We start from the raw sequence: 15338 nt of genomic DNA, 5'->3' as shown, positions 1-15338 counted from the left end.
AGATATGGTGATATGCGGGTGACAATGGGGTGTGAAATCTCCAGCATGTGGCAAAATTTAGGTAAGATTAAGTATATGGCTTAAGCTTTAAATTTGCATAAATGTTTGACTTTCAATATGTGTGTTTAGAAAATGTTTTATGCAAAACTGTTTATTTGGTATCCAGAAATAGTCAGTAGTCACCTAGTTCATGGAATGTGGGCAAGGCAGCCATTGAATTAGAAATACTAGCTTACATGCAATAGTTCCAGTAGTTTGGCATTAAATGGTCAGGTGCAAATAGCTAAACTCACATGTGAGGAGTTTAATTAGCCATTTTATTGCTCAAGCCTATATAAAAGAATCTCCTCAGACTGATCTTTTCACCTAGGTGAAACTAGATAAAATTCAACAAATTCATTCAAAGAAAGTTCACCCCCTTGTGCCTATTTAAAGACTCTAAGCTAATTTGTTCTTTGAATTCTTCCCCTGGTTTTCTTACAAAAACTGGGCTTTAATGATTCTTAAGGCATAATGGGCAAAATGTGCCAAAACTGATTGGTATTGTGCACTTACATGGGAATGTGGCATATTGCATGATTATAATAAAGGCTGGTAACCAAGCACATTCTTTAATAACGTACTTTAATAATATACTTTTTACACTTGTTAGTACAAGTTTTACATGAAAAACTTGTAATGGGAGGTGGAGGTCAGTATTAATTACCATGTATTGGCAACCATGGCATATAAAATATATGAGGAGTATATATGCATTAATGAATGAAATAAAGAAAAATAGATATTTTGCTGTTTGTAAAACGAAAAGCAAGAAGTGGGTGTAATAGATCTGAATGAAGGTAGACTGGTATTGTCTTACATAGGTATAGATACCAGGATGTGATGGTATAGGTCTGGGTGTCAAACTCAAGGCTCGGGGGCCAGATCCGGCCCACGGAGTACTTAGATCTGTCTGACCTGCGGGGATGCCCTGGAAACAGCAAAGGACCAGCCCGTGGTCGGTGACTCTGCCGGTGAAAACAGAGTTCGGGAGGGCCGCGTGCTCTTTTCGCTGGCAGAGGGTTGCAGGAGGGTCGTCGCAGCCGAAAGCAGAGCTCAGGAGCCCGTTTTTGCTGGCAGAGTGCTTGGGCCACCACAGGCGCCCCCGATATGAATGACATCGAGCTGGCCACACCCACACTGGCCATGCCCATCCCGGCCCCCCAAGATCAAACACAACCCTGATGTGGTCCTCAATGAAATCAAGTTTGACACCCCTGGTACAGATGTACCATGAATGAATAAACTTATATGTATTTCAGGAAATATAAATTGGTGTTATTTACATAGTTTTAGATCTTTATGAAGTAGGAATTACTTGATTGATGATATTTGCTCAATACTAGATTAATATTACTGAAATTGTAAAAATATATTTTATTTAGTTTAGTGCCAATAAGTCAAATCAGACTCTTGCTGACTAATAATGTATATGCATATGCTCCCCAAAAGCCTGATTTTAGAAATGCATTGTACCTCTTCCAGAAATGTTCCAGCAATTTTGTCCATCCTACTAATTAGTTGTTCTGCTTCCCTCAGCCTCTAAGCATTATTGTGCAGGATCTTTCCCAGCTTCCATCTCCCAACTTCCTATATTCCCCAGAATGAACAGAAATGCATTATGGGAAAGGGATGGTGTTAGATAGTTAGATTAATGCAACATATTAATTTGAAATTTCAAAAAGTACCAGAAATTATATGGACACAATAATCTTTACTTTTACTTCCGGTTCGGGCTTCTTTGGCAATGGACCAAAATCCACGATTGTGCACGGTTTTGATCCGTGCTTGCCACTGGAGCGCCCCAAGCCGCCCGGATTAGCGGCTGAAGCCACCCCGTAGAGGTGGTGAATAAGGGGGAGCCATCAGTGGGGTTGAGGAGAGCCATATGTCTCCTCCTCGACTGGCCATTACTCCCTTTCCCAAAGGCGGTTGCAGCAGTGGTCGAAATGGCTACCTCAAAGAAGAACCCTACCGGACAAGATTGTGCAGGAGGAAGTTAAAAGGAGAAAGTTTGACTGACTGGGTTGAATGGAGAACATCTATTTAAGGTACCTGGAACCTGAATTTTAAAGACTAATACTATTCCTAAAAAAGATCTTAAGCGACGAAAGAGAAAGGGAAAGGAAACGGAACTGGCTTTTTTTCCTCTCACATTGACAGTTTTAATTTACTTGGAACGTTAAGAAGAAGAGATTCGAATAAGAAATTGATATTAATAGGCTATTTCTAGCTGAAAATAAAGTGTCAAAGGGATAAAGATTCTTGGATAATTTAAAAACTTTCTTTAAAAAAAAGAAAGAAAGAAAGCGGAGGGAAAAAGGAAAAAAGAGGGTGGAATCTGGAAAATGGAGGAGATCATCTGGAACTTAACAAAATTGATAGTGGAATTTTAACAAGGCTTGCAAAAGATACATTGTAGCTGAAACTTTGTGACAAGATAACAAAACCCCTGCAAAGAGAAAGTGAGAAAAGAAGCAAGAAACAGTTTTGGATTATTGGATGATTCCTGGAATTTTGGATGGTGGATCTTAATGAAACAAAATAAAATCAATTGGGGGTTGTTTAAATTTTTTAAAATGGCATCACTCCTTGAAGAGTTAAAAATGAGTCTTAAAGAACAAAAAGAAGAAGCACGAGAGGGAAGAGGATCTTTTGGCTTCGTATTTCAATTTTTAGAAATGGAGATTTTGAACTATGAAAAACAACAAGAAACGCTGGCAGAAGAAGAACGGCAGGACAACAAAGAAGCCATGTTTAATGACCAAGCAATTTTAAGTGGGGTAAAAAAGGGAAAGGGGGAAAGGGAATTAAACACTTAAGCACTATAATTTGAAAAGCAATCATAATATCAGGAAGAAGCAGAAGGAAGGATCGCAGAAGGGAGAATCAGATAGAAAAGGGAATAAAAAGGGGAGGGAGAAGAAGAGAGGGAAGAGGGAAAGGAAAAGAAGCTACAAAGGACAGAAACAAGATATAAAGGTACAGGAAAAGCGTACAAGAATTAAAGTTATAAACCTATTTAAAAGACACAGAGACAATGGTTAAAATTTAACTTAAGGAGAGGATTCTGCAAGGGTGCATGGGATAGCATTGTTATATTAGAAATAGAAAAGGGTTAGAAAATATGTTTAGATGATTAAAGTGATAGAAAAAAAAATTGTATTGACGTGTAATGGAATATTTGTTTGTAAAGAGAATAAGGCTCTCAATGATTTAAAAAGAAAGTTAAAAAAAATCTGAACAAAAACATGGAAGATTTTTATCAGTTGACAAGATGAATTTGAATAAGAATAATAATTTTATTGAGTACTGTTAATAACTATTGTTTTGTTTTTTATTTAAAGACAGTAATAAGTAAAATATGAGATGATTAAAGTGAAAGACAACTGATATTACTAGGTAATGTTTGTTAAAAGAAATAGAAATGTAAAAGATTGTTATTAATATTAATGGCAGAGCTGTACTTGAATAGAAAAATTTACTATTGTTATACATATATACACAGATATATATACAGGTAAAACTCAAAAAATTAGAATATTGTGCAAAAGTTCATTTATTTCAGTAATGCAACTTAAAAGGTGAAACTAATATATGAGATAGACTCATTACATGCAAAGCAAGATAGTTCAAGCTGTGATTTGTCATAATTGTGATGATTATGGCTTACAGCTCATAAAACCCCAAATCCACAATCTCAGAAAAACAGAATATTACATGCAATCAATAAAATAAGGATTGTACATAGAACAATATCGGACCTCTGAAAAGTATTAGCATGAATATGTACTCAGTACTTGGTTTGGACCCCTTTTGCAGCAATTACTGCCTCAATGCGGCGTGGCATTGAAGCTATCAGCCTGTGGCACTGTTGAGATGTTATGGAAAACCAGGATGCTTCAATAGCGGCCTTCAGCTCTTCTGCATTATTCGGTCTCATGTGTCTCATCTTTCTCTTGGCAATGCCCCATAGATTCTGTTGAGGTAATTCCCCATTAGGAGAATGAGTGCACACAGGGAGACATAGTGAGACTAATGTTGAATAACACACAACCAGCACACAGATACACTGAATAGTAAAATGTAGGTTTTTACTTCCAGTAAACGGTTAAGCAGAGTCCAACAAACAGTCCAAGTCATACATGGTTAAGGCAGTCAGTATTCAATCCAGGGATAATCCAAAAACAAAGTCCAGTATCAAAAACAGTTCAGTAAATAGTGTTACAGCAATCCAAGAAGAACTACAATCAGCAACAGTCAATAGGGAAAATGCAGGAACCAAGAACATTGACCATCTAGCAACTACCAACAACAGAACAGAACTAACAACCCAGGTTTCTGCCTCCATCTTATGGCCGTTTGAGGAACCACACCCATTTACAATTTTAGCATTCCCTTAAAGAGACAGTATTAAATGTCTGTCCTGGTTTATATATTTCTAACCCAACTGTTAGGTGACTTACATTCCTAACACATTCTCTATGGGGTTCAGATCAGGCAAGTTTGCTGGCCAATCAAGCACAGTAATCCCACGGTTATTGAACCAGGTTTTGGTGCTTTTGGCAGTGTGGGCAGGTGCCATGTCCTGCTGGAAAATGAAGTCAGCATCCCCATAAAGCTCGTCTGTGGAAGGAAGCATGAAGTGCTCCAAAATCTCCTGGTAGATGGCATGCGTTGACCCTGGACTTAATGAAGCACAGTGGACCAACACCAGCAGATGACATGGCTCCCCAAATCAACACAGACTGTGGAAACTTCACACTGGACTTCAAGCATCTTGCAGTGTGTGCCTCTCCATTCTTCCTCCAGACTCTAGGTCCTTGGTTTCCAAATGAGATGCAAAAGTTGCTCTCATCAGAAGCAACAGATCAGTTCTGTTTTTCTTTAGCCCTGTTTTTCTGACGTTGTTTGTTGTTCAGGAGTGGCTTGACAAGAGGAATGCGACATTTGAAGCCCATGTCCAGGATCCATCTGTGTGTAGTGGCTCTTGATGCACTGACTCTAAAATATTGAACCTTTCACAATGATAATCATCTCAATTATGACACATCACGGCTTGAACTATCTTGCTTTGCATGTCATGAGTCTATCCCATATATTAGTTTCACCTTTTAAGTTGCATTACTGAAATAAATGAACTTTTGCACAATATTCTAATTTTTTGAGTTTCACCTGTACATATATACTTTTTTCTTTTAAGAATTTAGTGTGTATTTTTAAGATAATGTACCAAGCAGAATTCGATTGAAAATAGATATGTGTTATAAAATAGAGGTTAAAAAATGAACGTTATAACTGTAAAGGTGTAACTTAAATTTTTAAACAAGATTTGAAAAAGGATACAAAGATGTTACATTCCAGTTTAGTAATTACAGGGGAAAATTTGTTTTATGAGAAAAGATAATATGAAATTGTAAACAGGTCAGATGAAAGTATAAAACATTGATTAGAAAGATTTTAAAAATTAGAAAAAGACATGTAATTGAATTAAGAAAGGAATGAGATAATTTAAAATAAGGCTATAGGAAGTAATGAAAGGGAAAAGCTATTGAAAAAATTGCGAAAATTTGGATTATAATGTATAAAATAATATGTATTGAATTTATGTCTGTATGGGGGAAGTGATAACCCGGGGTCATACTGTTCTCAAAAAAAGATATTTTATTTGTATTTGTATGTTTTGTGAAAACTTAAATAAAACTTTTATTTAAAAAAATCTTTACTTTTACTTTTCTATTGTAACTATGTAAATTGAGCTAATTTGCACTTTTCCTTTTTGTTTATTTGTTTGCTTTATTTTTATTTATAGAAAAAGCTATTGGAAAAACTACTGAGCAAAACAGGTTGTACATTCTTAGCACAATTTCAAACATAAATCTTCATAAAGCTACAGTGTTTTTTCCTCTAGTATTTTATTCTTGAGAATAGTTCCACTCAATGTATCCTCTTACCTTTTAGGAGAACACAAAATCCACTTCATCCCAGCACTGATTGGCCCTTTCTTAGAAGTGACATTGATACCTCAGCCTGACCTGCGGAATGTTGTAATTCCTATTTTTCATGATATGATGAACTGGGAGCAAAGACATAGTGGCAACTTTAAACAGGTATTTTTGTCAATTCGTTAGGGGAAGATAAATTAATTTTTCAAGTTAATAATTCTTAGACAACATGATATCATTATGTTATGCTTGCTTTCTTGTTTTAATTAAAATTGTAATCTAATCAATTATTCTCCTGAGTATATGTGCTAGTTTTAAAAATGATAAAAAGGAAAAAAAGTGTATGGATTTGACAAATGGATAAGGTTATTTAGGATAATCAAACACACAATTTACTACCAGCACTAGATTTATCGGATTTTACAAAATGGCCTAGGTGTTTGTGGATTTTATAAATGCCCTGGCCTAAATTCATTTTACAGGTAGACTTTGAATTATGAGTGCAACTGAACCTGGAGTTACAGTTATAAATTGTGCCAGTCATTAAATGGATCATCACGTGACCTATCCAATTTTATGACTTTTTTGGCTGTAGTTTTTTTTAAATATAGTTTTTTAATTAATTTATAATGTGACATATAAAGATAATACAAAAGTAAATATTAGAGAAATTAGGGAAGAAAAGAGGGAAGTGGATAGTGGGGGAAAGCAAGTAGGGGGAAGGCATTAACTTCTGACTCCTTTGGTGCAGCAAAATAAGGCATTAACATCTATCCTCAACTTTTTACTTTTTCATAATAATATAAATTAGCTATTTCTATAACAACAAATCTATCTAATCAGTAAAACCCAAAATCAAAGTTTCATTTTTTTCCATCTCAAGCACAAAGTCCAAAAGTGGTTTCCAAGTAGAAATAATTTTTTCTACTTTTTTCTTTAATCAAAATGGTCAATTTAGCCATCTTGGCTAACTCTGTAAGTTTTTTCAGTCATTCATCAATTGTGGGGATCGAGGTGACATTCCATTTCTGTGCGTAAAGTAGTCTTGCCCTTCCTGGGCTTTTCCCAAAGCTGCCTGGCCTGCAAGGAAATCTCACAGGAGATCGCAGCACTGGAGCCCTTCCTGGGCGTTTCCCGAAGCTGACCTGGCCTGCCAGGGAAGTGTGCAGGAGATAGTGGCACCAGAGCCCTTCCCAGACATTTCCCAAGCCAACCTGGCCTGTGAGAAAATTGCATGGGAGATCACTGGTTGGACTAGTGAGGTAGAGGGGTGAGTGATTGGTAGCCTTTAGGAGAGCACTGCGCTGGGGTGCTGTGTGTTCTTGGGTCTCCCGCCATCTCTGCTTCTGGAAGGCAGAAAGAAAGCTGTAAAAGTCTTCACCTGTGCCTTCCTGGGGCCCTGGTCTCAGTGCCAATTCGAGTGTGACCTCTGCGGACCGCTGAGAGCCCAAAACTGGTGGTGCCAAGGCCTCCTACTGCTTTGGTCTCGGAGCTGTAAGCCGCATCCAGGAAGCACTCTGGTGGAGAGAACCTGCCGAGGTCAACTCTAGCTTTGCTGTCTGTTGCAGCTGAGAATCTCAAATACGGATGAGAATGAACATTGTGAACTTGTAGCCAGTGGTAGATCAGCCCCCTGCAAACTCGTCATCTCTCGAGGATCCCAGTCACTTGCCAATTGCTGAATTGCCTGGACTCCCAGTGACGGGGTGGGGTCCTTCAGGCACTTAGTTTGACTCCCTGTTTAATAGTTCCAGCCAGCGTCTATAACACAAACATTAATTCTTGGCCGTATTTGAGATTCCTAGCTGCATTTTACTCGTGAGCACCATTGGCTGGGAGAGGCAGGGAAAAAGGTGAGGGGGCAGCATGGCCGAAGGCACAGGAGCCAGGTGTGGGCAGGGAGGCTCATCCCTCTCAGGAACTACAAAGCGCTCGCCACCTCTCTGACACCCGCCAAGCCTCCTCCCACCACACTTCTCTTCCTCCTCATAAAAAGCACTATTTTGGGGGAGATTGCGGGATTGCCCCACCTCCCTGCCAGCTACCTGGTCTTCAGTACGTAGCTCATCGGCTTCTGGATGTCAGATTCCCATCACCCAGTACCAGTTCAGAGGTTCCTTCCCCCCCCAAGGACAGGCAGAGAGAGAGGGAGAGGGAGGGAAAGAGAGAGACAGAGAGAGAGATGAGAAAGAAAGAAAAAGAGAGATGGAGAAAGAAAAAGAAAGAAAGAAAAAGAGAGAGATGAGAAAGAGAGTGGGAGAAAGAAAGAGAGACACGGAGAGGGAGATACCTGTTTAAAAGAAAATAGAAAAATGGCTCTTTGAGTGTTTAAGGTTGCAGACCCCTGGGTTAGGCAAACATCATGGTCATTAAGTGAACCTTGTGGTCATTAAGCGAACACTGTGGTTGTTAAACAAGTCCATTTTCCCCAATGGGCATTTTTAACCGGAAACCAGAAAGAATTGTTGGAAACTGACAAAAACATAGAAAACCTCAGTCACATGACACTGTGGGAAGTTGTGGGAAGTTGTAACTGGTGTGTGTGTGTGTATGTGTGTGTGAATGGCTGTCAAAACTCCAAAAACAGGTCAAGTAGCTCTGGGGAGGTCAGTCGTAAATTAGAACACTTGCTAAACAACTGGCTATTAAGCGAAGACCACTTATATTTGGTTTGCCAGTCACATGGCCACCTGGCCATACCCACCTATTCATATGCCAACTGGCCATGCCCACCCAGTCATATGCCACCTGGCCATGCCCACCCAGTCACATGACCACCTGGCCATGCCCACCCAGTCATATGCCACCTGGCCACGCCCACCCAGTCACATGGCCACCTAGCCATGCCCACCCAGTCACATGGCCACCTAGCCATGCCCACCTACTAGCCACACCCACAGAACCGGTAGTAAAAAAAGAGGGTAGCGTCCCCTAAGTTAAAATATATTATTTTACCATAAGTTTACCAGTTTGGCCTCATCACCATTTATTTTCTAAAAATTAAATGTGGGAACCCCAAGGAGGCATCTTAGTGGAAAACTGTTTTATATTTATTCCAAACTCTCAAAATAGCACGTCTGTCAAAATGATTGTTGAAGTCAACCTTTACTTTAACCTTGTCATGCCGTAAGTAACCGTGCCAACCAAATCTTAATTCATGGTCTTCTAAGTCCATTAGCCTCTTACTCTGAGGGTTCACCCATTCTTTTAACCAGACCAAACAGCAGGCATTAAAATACAATTTCAAATCTGGTAGGCCCAGACCCGTTCTTTCCTTAGAATCTTGCAGTAATCTGTATCTAATTCTTGGGGTTTTTTTTCCCCTTGCCATATAAACTTTGAGATATCCCTCTTTCATTGTTTAAATGGAATATCAGTTGCAAGTATTGGCAGTGTCTGAAAGAAAAAAAAGCAACTTTGGTAGGACGTTCGTCTTAATTACAGAGATTCTGCCCAATAGTGATAACTGCAATTTATCCCATTTGAACAGGTCTATCCCAGGGGTCTGCAACCTTAAACACTCAAAGAGCCATTTGGACCCATTTCCCACAGAAGAGAAAACACCAGGCTGGGCATGGCCAACTAGACATCACTACCCAGTTACATGACACACACACACACCCTGGCTACACCTACCCAGGTTTTGTAGCTCCCTGTATTTTCTCTGGGAAACAGATCTCTCTCTCTCTCTTCTCTCTCTCTTCTCTCTTTCTCCGTCTTTCTCTCTCATCTTTCTCTCATCTCTCTCCTTCTCTGTCTCTCTTTCTCTCTCTTTCTCCCTCCCTCCCTCTCTCATCTCATTTCTCTGTCTCCCTCTCTCTTTCTCTCTGTCTCCCTCTCTGTCTCATCTCCCTCTCTCTTTCTGTCTCTCTTTCTCTTTCTCTCCCTCTCTCTCATTTCTCTCTCTTTGTCTTTCTCCCCCCCTCCCTCTCGCCCCCCTTGCGCGTGTGTGTGTTCCCTCTTGAACCATTTCCAAAAACAGGTGAGGGTTGGGTTTTCTGTTTTTGTTTTTGCTGTTGTTCTTTCTTCTTCTTTGGGTGCTTTTTACCATATTGATTCGAGAGTCATTTCAGGCTCCCAAATAAATGAAGCTCCTTTGTCACCCTACTGTGGCTTCCTGTCAGTTGAATGCATCACTGGCTAGCCTTGCCCCATGTGGCTCTGGAGCTGTGGGTTGCTGGAGCTGTGGTGTATCCCATCTTAATATGTCATTCCAGGGAGGTACAAAACAGTTTTGGATTTGTGTTTGTTAACATAACCCCCAAACATTTCACTTTTTCCTCAACCCTAAAACCAGATTTTTTAATCAGTATATCCCCATCCTGTGCGGTCATATTCTTAACCAACATTGGCATTTTCTTCTTATTTATTTTGAAATCTGCTAAAGACACAAACTCCTTTAATTTCCTCATCAAATATTGTATGGGTTTTTTTTGAAGAAATATCACCAAATCATCAGCAAAAGCCCTCAGCTTATAAACTTCATTCTTAATATTTATACCTCTTATTTTCTCATCTTACCTCTTATTCTCTCATCTTACTCATCTAACTTCCTACACCAGGATAAACAACAGACAAAGAACACCCTTGCCTTGTACCCTTTCGGTTTTCGCATGCATTAGTTAAGTCACCAATAATAAAAACAGCTTTGACCCACTGGATAAAATGCCTACCAAAATCCATTTCTTCCAGCACTTTAAACATAAAGGCCTAATTTAAGTTGCCAAAGGCCTCTGCATCTAAGAATATTAAAACTGCCTGTTGTTCATTATGATACTGTGAGTATTCTATAATTTTGAAGACAGTTCTCACATTATTCCTTAATAATTTTTTTGGCAGAAATCCAGATTGATCATCATGAATATATATCTGTAAAAAAATTTAAAAATCTTTCTGCCAAAACTGCAGCAAATAATTTATAATCCTTATTTAATAATGAAATTGGTCTATAATTCTTTATCATGATGACATCCTGGCTCTCCTTTGGGAGCAAATCAATATTAGCTTCTTTCTAGGTTGCAGGTATCCTTCCCCCTTGTAAAATATCATTCATTATATCCTTTAATGGCTGAAGAAGTTCATCTTCAAAACATTAATAATATAGACCTATAAGCCCCTCTGGGCCAGGAGCTTTACCTGTTTTCATTTTTCTTATAGCTTCTGATATTTCAAAGATAGTTATTGGGTCATTTATAAGTTGCCTTTGAATTTGTGAAAGTTTTGGCAAGAGTTGTCTTAACAAATACTCATCTATTTTTGACTTATCTAACTCCTTCATTTTATACAAGTTAGAGTAAAAGTTATAAAACTATTTTTTAATTTGCTCATTATCAGTTATTACATTATTGCCTTCATGAATTGTTTAAATCATTGTCTTCTCCCTTTCCTTTCTTAGTCTATATGCCAACTACAGGGGTGGGATTCAAATTGCTTAACAACCGATTCTGTGGGCATGGCCTAATTTGTGGGTGTGGCTTGGTAGTCATGTGACTGGCTGGGCATGGCTTGGTGGTCACGTGACCGGTCAGGCATGGCCAACTCAACATCACTTCTTTGCCCTAATGACTTTTTTAAGTATTAAAAAAAAAGATATACCAAAACAAAAGGTAGTTTATGATTTCATGTCTTTAATGCTTAAATAACAAAAAAGGGACACAAAACTAGATTTTGTTACAACATTTTAAAATATTAATCAAAAACTATTACATAACAAAACTTTACAAAAAACAATAAAACTTATTTAAAGTACTGCCAAATTGCTTTTTTATTGGCGTCCTGAGTTACAGTTTTCTTTTGTTTGACACGAGCATCATCAGGTGTGTGATGTGCCTGTAACCATTTCTTTACTATAGGAACAGGGTCCCATTCTTGCAGAGGTAAGCCAATTAGATTGATCATCAGGACGTTTGTTATATTGGAAACCAATAGGCGACTTCTGCCCTCTGTTCATTTGTGAGAAACCCCTTTCCGCCTCTGCTGAGCTGACTGCAATAGTCCTAACAATATATCTAGCCTTTTTAATGTTGCAAGAAATTGTATATTTTTCCGAATCTTTTAATACATTTTCTATGAAATTGCAATAATCATTAATATTGATTTCATAATTGAAAATTTCACCAAATGCAACCAATTGTTCTTCAGCTGCTTTCCATAGAACCACCACTTTCTCAATGTTCCAGTAATCTGGCTCCAAATAATTTAGACATTTTAATTTATCAGTGTCTTTAAATTGGCAGCCTGTTCACAATCCATCAATCTTTTCTTCAGATTAGTTACAATGCTTTCTACAAGTCTTTCATGAGGAAGTCCCACAAATCGATGATTTTGTACAAAATTTATATTTTTAAAGGTTTCTGAAGTAATTAATCCATCAACCTTTTTTTCATATGCACCCTTTTCCTTTATAAGCATTTCAAATGATCTAATTGATCTTACCACAAGTTTTTCAGCCTTTATAATATCTGTGTTTCTCACTTGCAATACATTAGAAAGAAGAGATATTTCAGTTAGGACATCAATAATCAAGGACAAATCAGTGAGAAAATATGTGCTTTCAAGACAGGCAGCCATACTGGAGTATTTTTTATTTGAACAAAAAAAACTGATGTAGCACTGGATAAGCACACCACACAGCTAGGGTTGACCTTAAACTACAGGCAGCCCATCTTGGTCCAAAAACTCCACCAATTTTTATAATTTCAACCTCAAGTTGTTCGGAAATTTTGTTAAGTTCAATTAGGTTTTTATTGGATTGATGAAAAATAGAATATATTTTATCAATAAAGATTTGAAAATGATTTACTTGCTTTATTTCCCTAATAGAATCATCTAAAACAAGTTGGAGACAATGGTTTAAGCAGTGCCATATTATGATGTTTGGAAAGTCTTTTGCTATCCTAGTGCTTACCCCAGATTTTCTCCCAAGCATAACATTGGCACCCTCAGAGCAAAATCCAATTAAATGTTTCTCCAGATAGTTCTTATTAAACCCAACTTTATTTAAACTTTCCATAAAGGAACATCATATTGTCTCTGCATCTTGTTTATCTAATTCTACTAGTTCAAGGAAAATTGTTGGTGAGAAAAATGGATCTTCAACTTTTAAGTACAGTATAAGACCTGGTTTGGAAGATATCATTGAGGCTTCGTCAATGATCAAAGCAATTTTGTGAGTTTTGTCAATAATTTTGCTAAATAAATGTTTCCTAAATGGCTTTTGCAATGAAATCTACTATTGCAACTGCAGTTTTACGTGAATGCAACACTATGCCCAAATCTAAGCCATTTTAAATTTGCAATTCAATCAGATCTTCTACAGGTGAAACTCGAAAAATTAGAATATTGTGCAAAAGTTCATTTATTTCAGTAATGCAACTTAAAAGGTGAAACTAATATATGAGATAGACTCATGACATGCAAAGCAAGATAGTTCAAGCCGTGATGTGTCATAATTGAGATGATTATCATAAAACCCCCAAATCCCCAATCTCAAAAAATTAGAATATTGTGAAAAGGTTCAATATTCTAGGCTCAAAATGTCCCACTCTAATCACTAATTAAGCCATAACACCTGCAAAGGGGTCCTGAGCCTTTAAATGGTCTCTCAGTCTGGTTCAGTAGGAAGCACAATCATGGGAAAGACCGCTGACCTGACAGTTGTGCAGAAAACCATCATTGACACCCTCCATAAAGAGGGAAAGCCTCAAAAGGTAATTGCAAAAGAAGTTGGATGTTCCCAAAGTGCTGTATCAAAGCACATTAATAAGGAAGGGAAAAGTGTGGAAGAAAAAGGTGTACAAGCAGCAGGGATGACTGCAGCGTGGAGAGGATTGTCAGGAAAAGGCCATTCAAAAGTGTTGGGGACTTTCACAAGGAGTGGACTGAGGCTGGAGTCAGTGCATCAAGAGCCACTACACACAGACGGATCCTGGACATGGGCTTCAAATGTCGCATTCCTCTTGTCAAGCCACTCCTGAACAACAAACAACGTCAGAAGCATCTTACCTGGGCTAAAGAAAAACAGAACTGATCTGTTGCTTCTGATGAGAGCAACTTTTGCATCTCATTTGGAAACCAAGGACCCAGAGTCTGGAGGAAGAATGGAGAGCATACACTGCAAGATGCTTGAAGTCCAGTGTGAAGTTTCCACAGTCTCTGTTGATTTAGGGAGCCATGTCATCTGCTGGTGTTGGTCCACTGTGCTTCATTAAGTCCAGGGTCAACGCAGCCATCTACCAGGAGATTTTGGAGCACTTCACGCTTCCTTCCACGGACGAGCTTTATGGGGATGCTGACTTCATTTTCCAGCAGGACGTGGCACCTGCCCACACTGCCAAAAGCACCAAAACCTGGTTCAATGACCGTGGGATTACTGTGCTTGATTGTCCAGCAAACTCACCTGACCTGAACCCCATAGAGAATCTATTGGGCATTGCCAAGAGAAAAATGAGAGACATGAGACCGAACAATGCAGAAGAGCTGAAGGCCGCTATTGAAGCATCCTGGTCTTCCATAACACCTCAACAGTGCCACAGGCTGATAGCTTCCATGCCACGCCGCATTGAGGCAGTAATTGCTGCAAAAGGGGTCAAACCAAGTATTGAGTACATATGCATGCTTATACTTTTCAGAGGTCCGATATTGTTCTATGTACAATCCTTGTTTTATCGATTGCATGTAATATTCTGATTTTCTGAGATTGTGGATTTGGGGTTTTCATGAGCTGTAAGCCATAATCATCACAATTATGACAAATCACAGCTTGAACTATCTTGCTTTGCATGTAAATGAGTCTATCTCATATATTAGTTTCACCTTTTAAGTTGCATTACTGAAATAAATGAACTTTTGCACGATATTCTAATTTTTCGAGTTTCACCTGTATATATGAAAATGGTCTGCATGTTTGTGCCAGACTGTACACTGTAGTAAACACTCTACATGTACTACCCAAATATTTCTCAGTCATCGTCTCCAGTCCTTTACTTATCACATCCTGCTCACATTGCTTCAACTTCTCCGTACAAATGTTGTGAGCTTTAGATGAGAAATGCTCCTTCAATTTATTTTTTCTGAGAGAAGTTTGCTGCACTTCTTTACTCTTTCCTGATGGCTCGATTTGGAAAATTTTCCATTCCTTTGCTGCGTGGACACTTTTTTTTTGGTCAAAACTTCAAATCTTCCTCCTAACTTTTTCTGGGAAACTTCCAGGCCATCAGGTTGTAGTGTGGATGATGTGCTGGCACTGCTTTCCCCAGACTCCAATGGTAGTGGTTGTGACTCTTTTGGATCTCCTTTTGTTTTCTTGCTGAAGAAAGCAGACAAACTCATTTGCCTTTTCATCTTGGTATTACG

The 15338-nt window shown here is 38.5% G+C and overlaps 1 protein-coding gene and 1 pseudogene across 4 annotated transcripts in view; one reads left to right on the top strand and one right to left on the bottom strand.

Annotated features, from left to right (window-relative positions):
* The window catches only part of DOCK4 (dedicator of cytokinesis 4), a 368535-nt gene that overhangs the window by 235595 nt on the left and 117602 nt on the right, over nucleotides 1–15338 (top strand). For all 4 annotated transcript variants that reach the window (XM_087969279.1, XM_087969278.1, XM_087969280.1 and 1 more), the window contains 2 exons: nucleotides 3–61; nucleotides 6001–6149. In XM_087969279.1, coding sequence (XP_087825405.1) covers nucleotides 3–61; nucleotides 6001–6149 — 208 coding nt within the window. The remainder of the gene's footprint in view (nucleotides 1–2; nucleotides 62–6000; nucleotides 6150–15338) is intronic.
* On the bottom strand, nucleotides 11721–13122 carry LOC148130106 (E3 SUMO-protein ligase KIAA1586 pseudogene; annotated as a pseudogene).

The sequence above is a fragment of the Notechis scutatus genome, chromosome 6, assembly GCF_049901735.1.
Source record: "Notechis scutatus isolate UNSWTSFEM ecotype Mainland chromosome 6, rNotScu1.2, whole genome shotgun sequence".
NCBI classification, from domain to species: Eukaryota; Metazoa; Chordata; class Lepidosauria; order Squamata; family Elapidae; genus Notechis; species Notechis scutatus.
The sequence above is the reverse complement of the archived record's forward strand: the minus strand, read 5'-3'. Positions and strand labels throughout refer to the sequence as shown.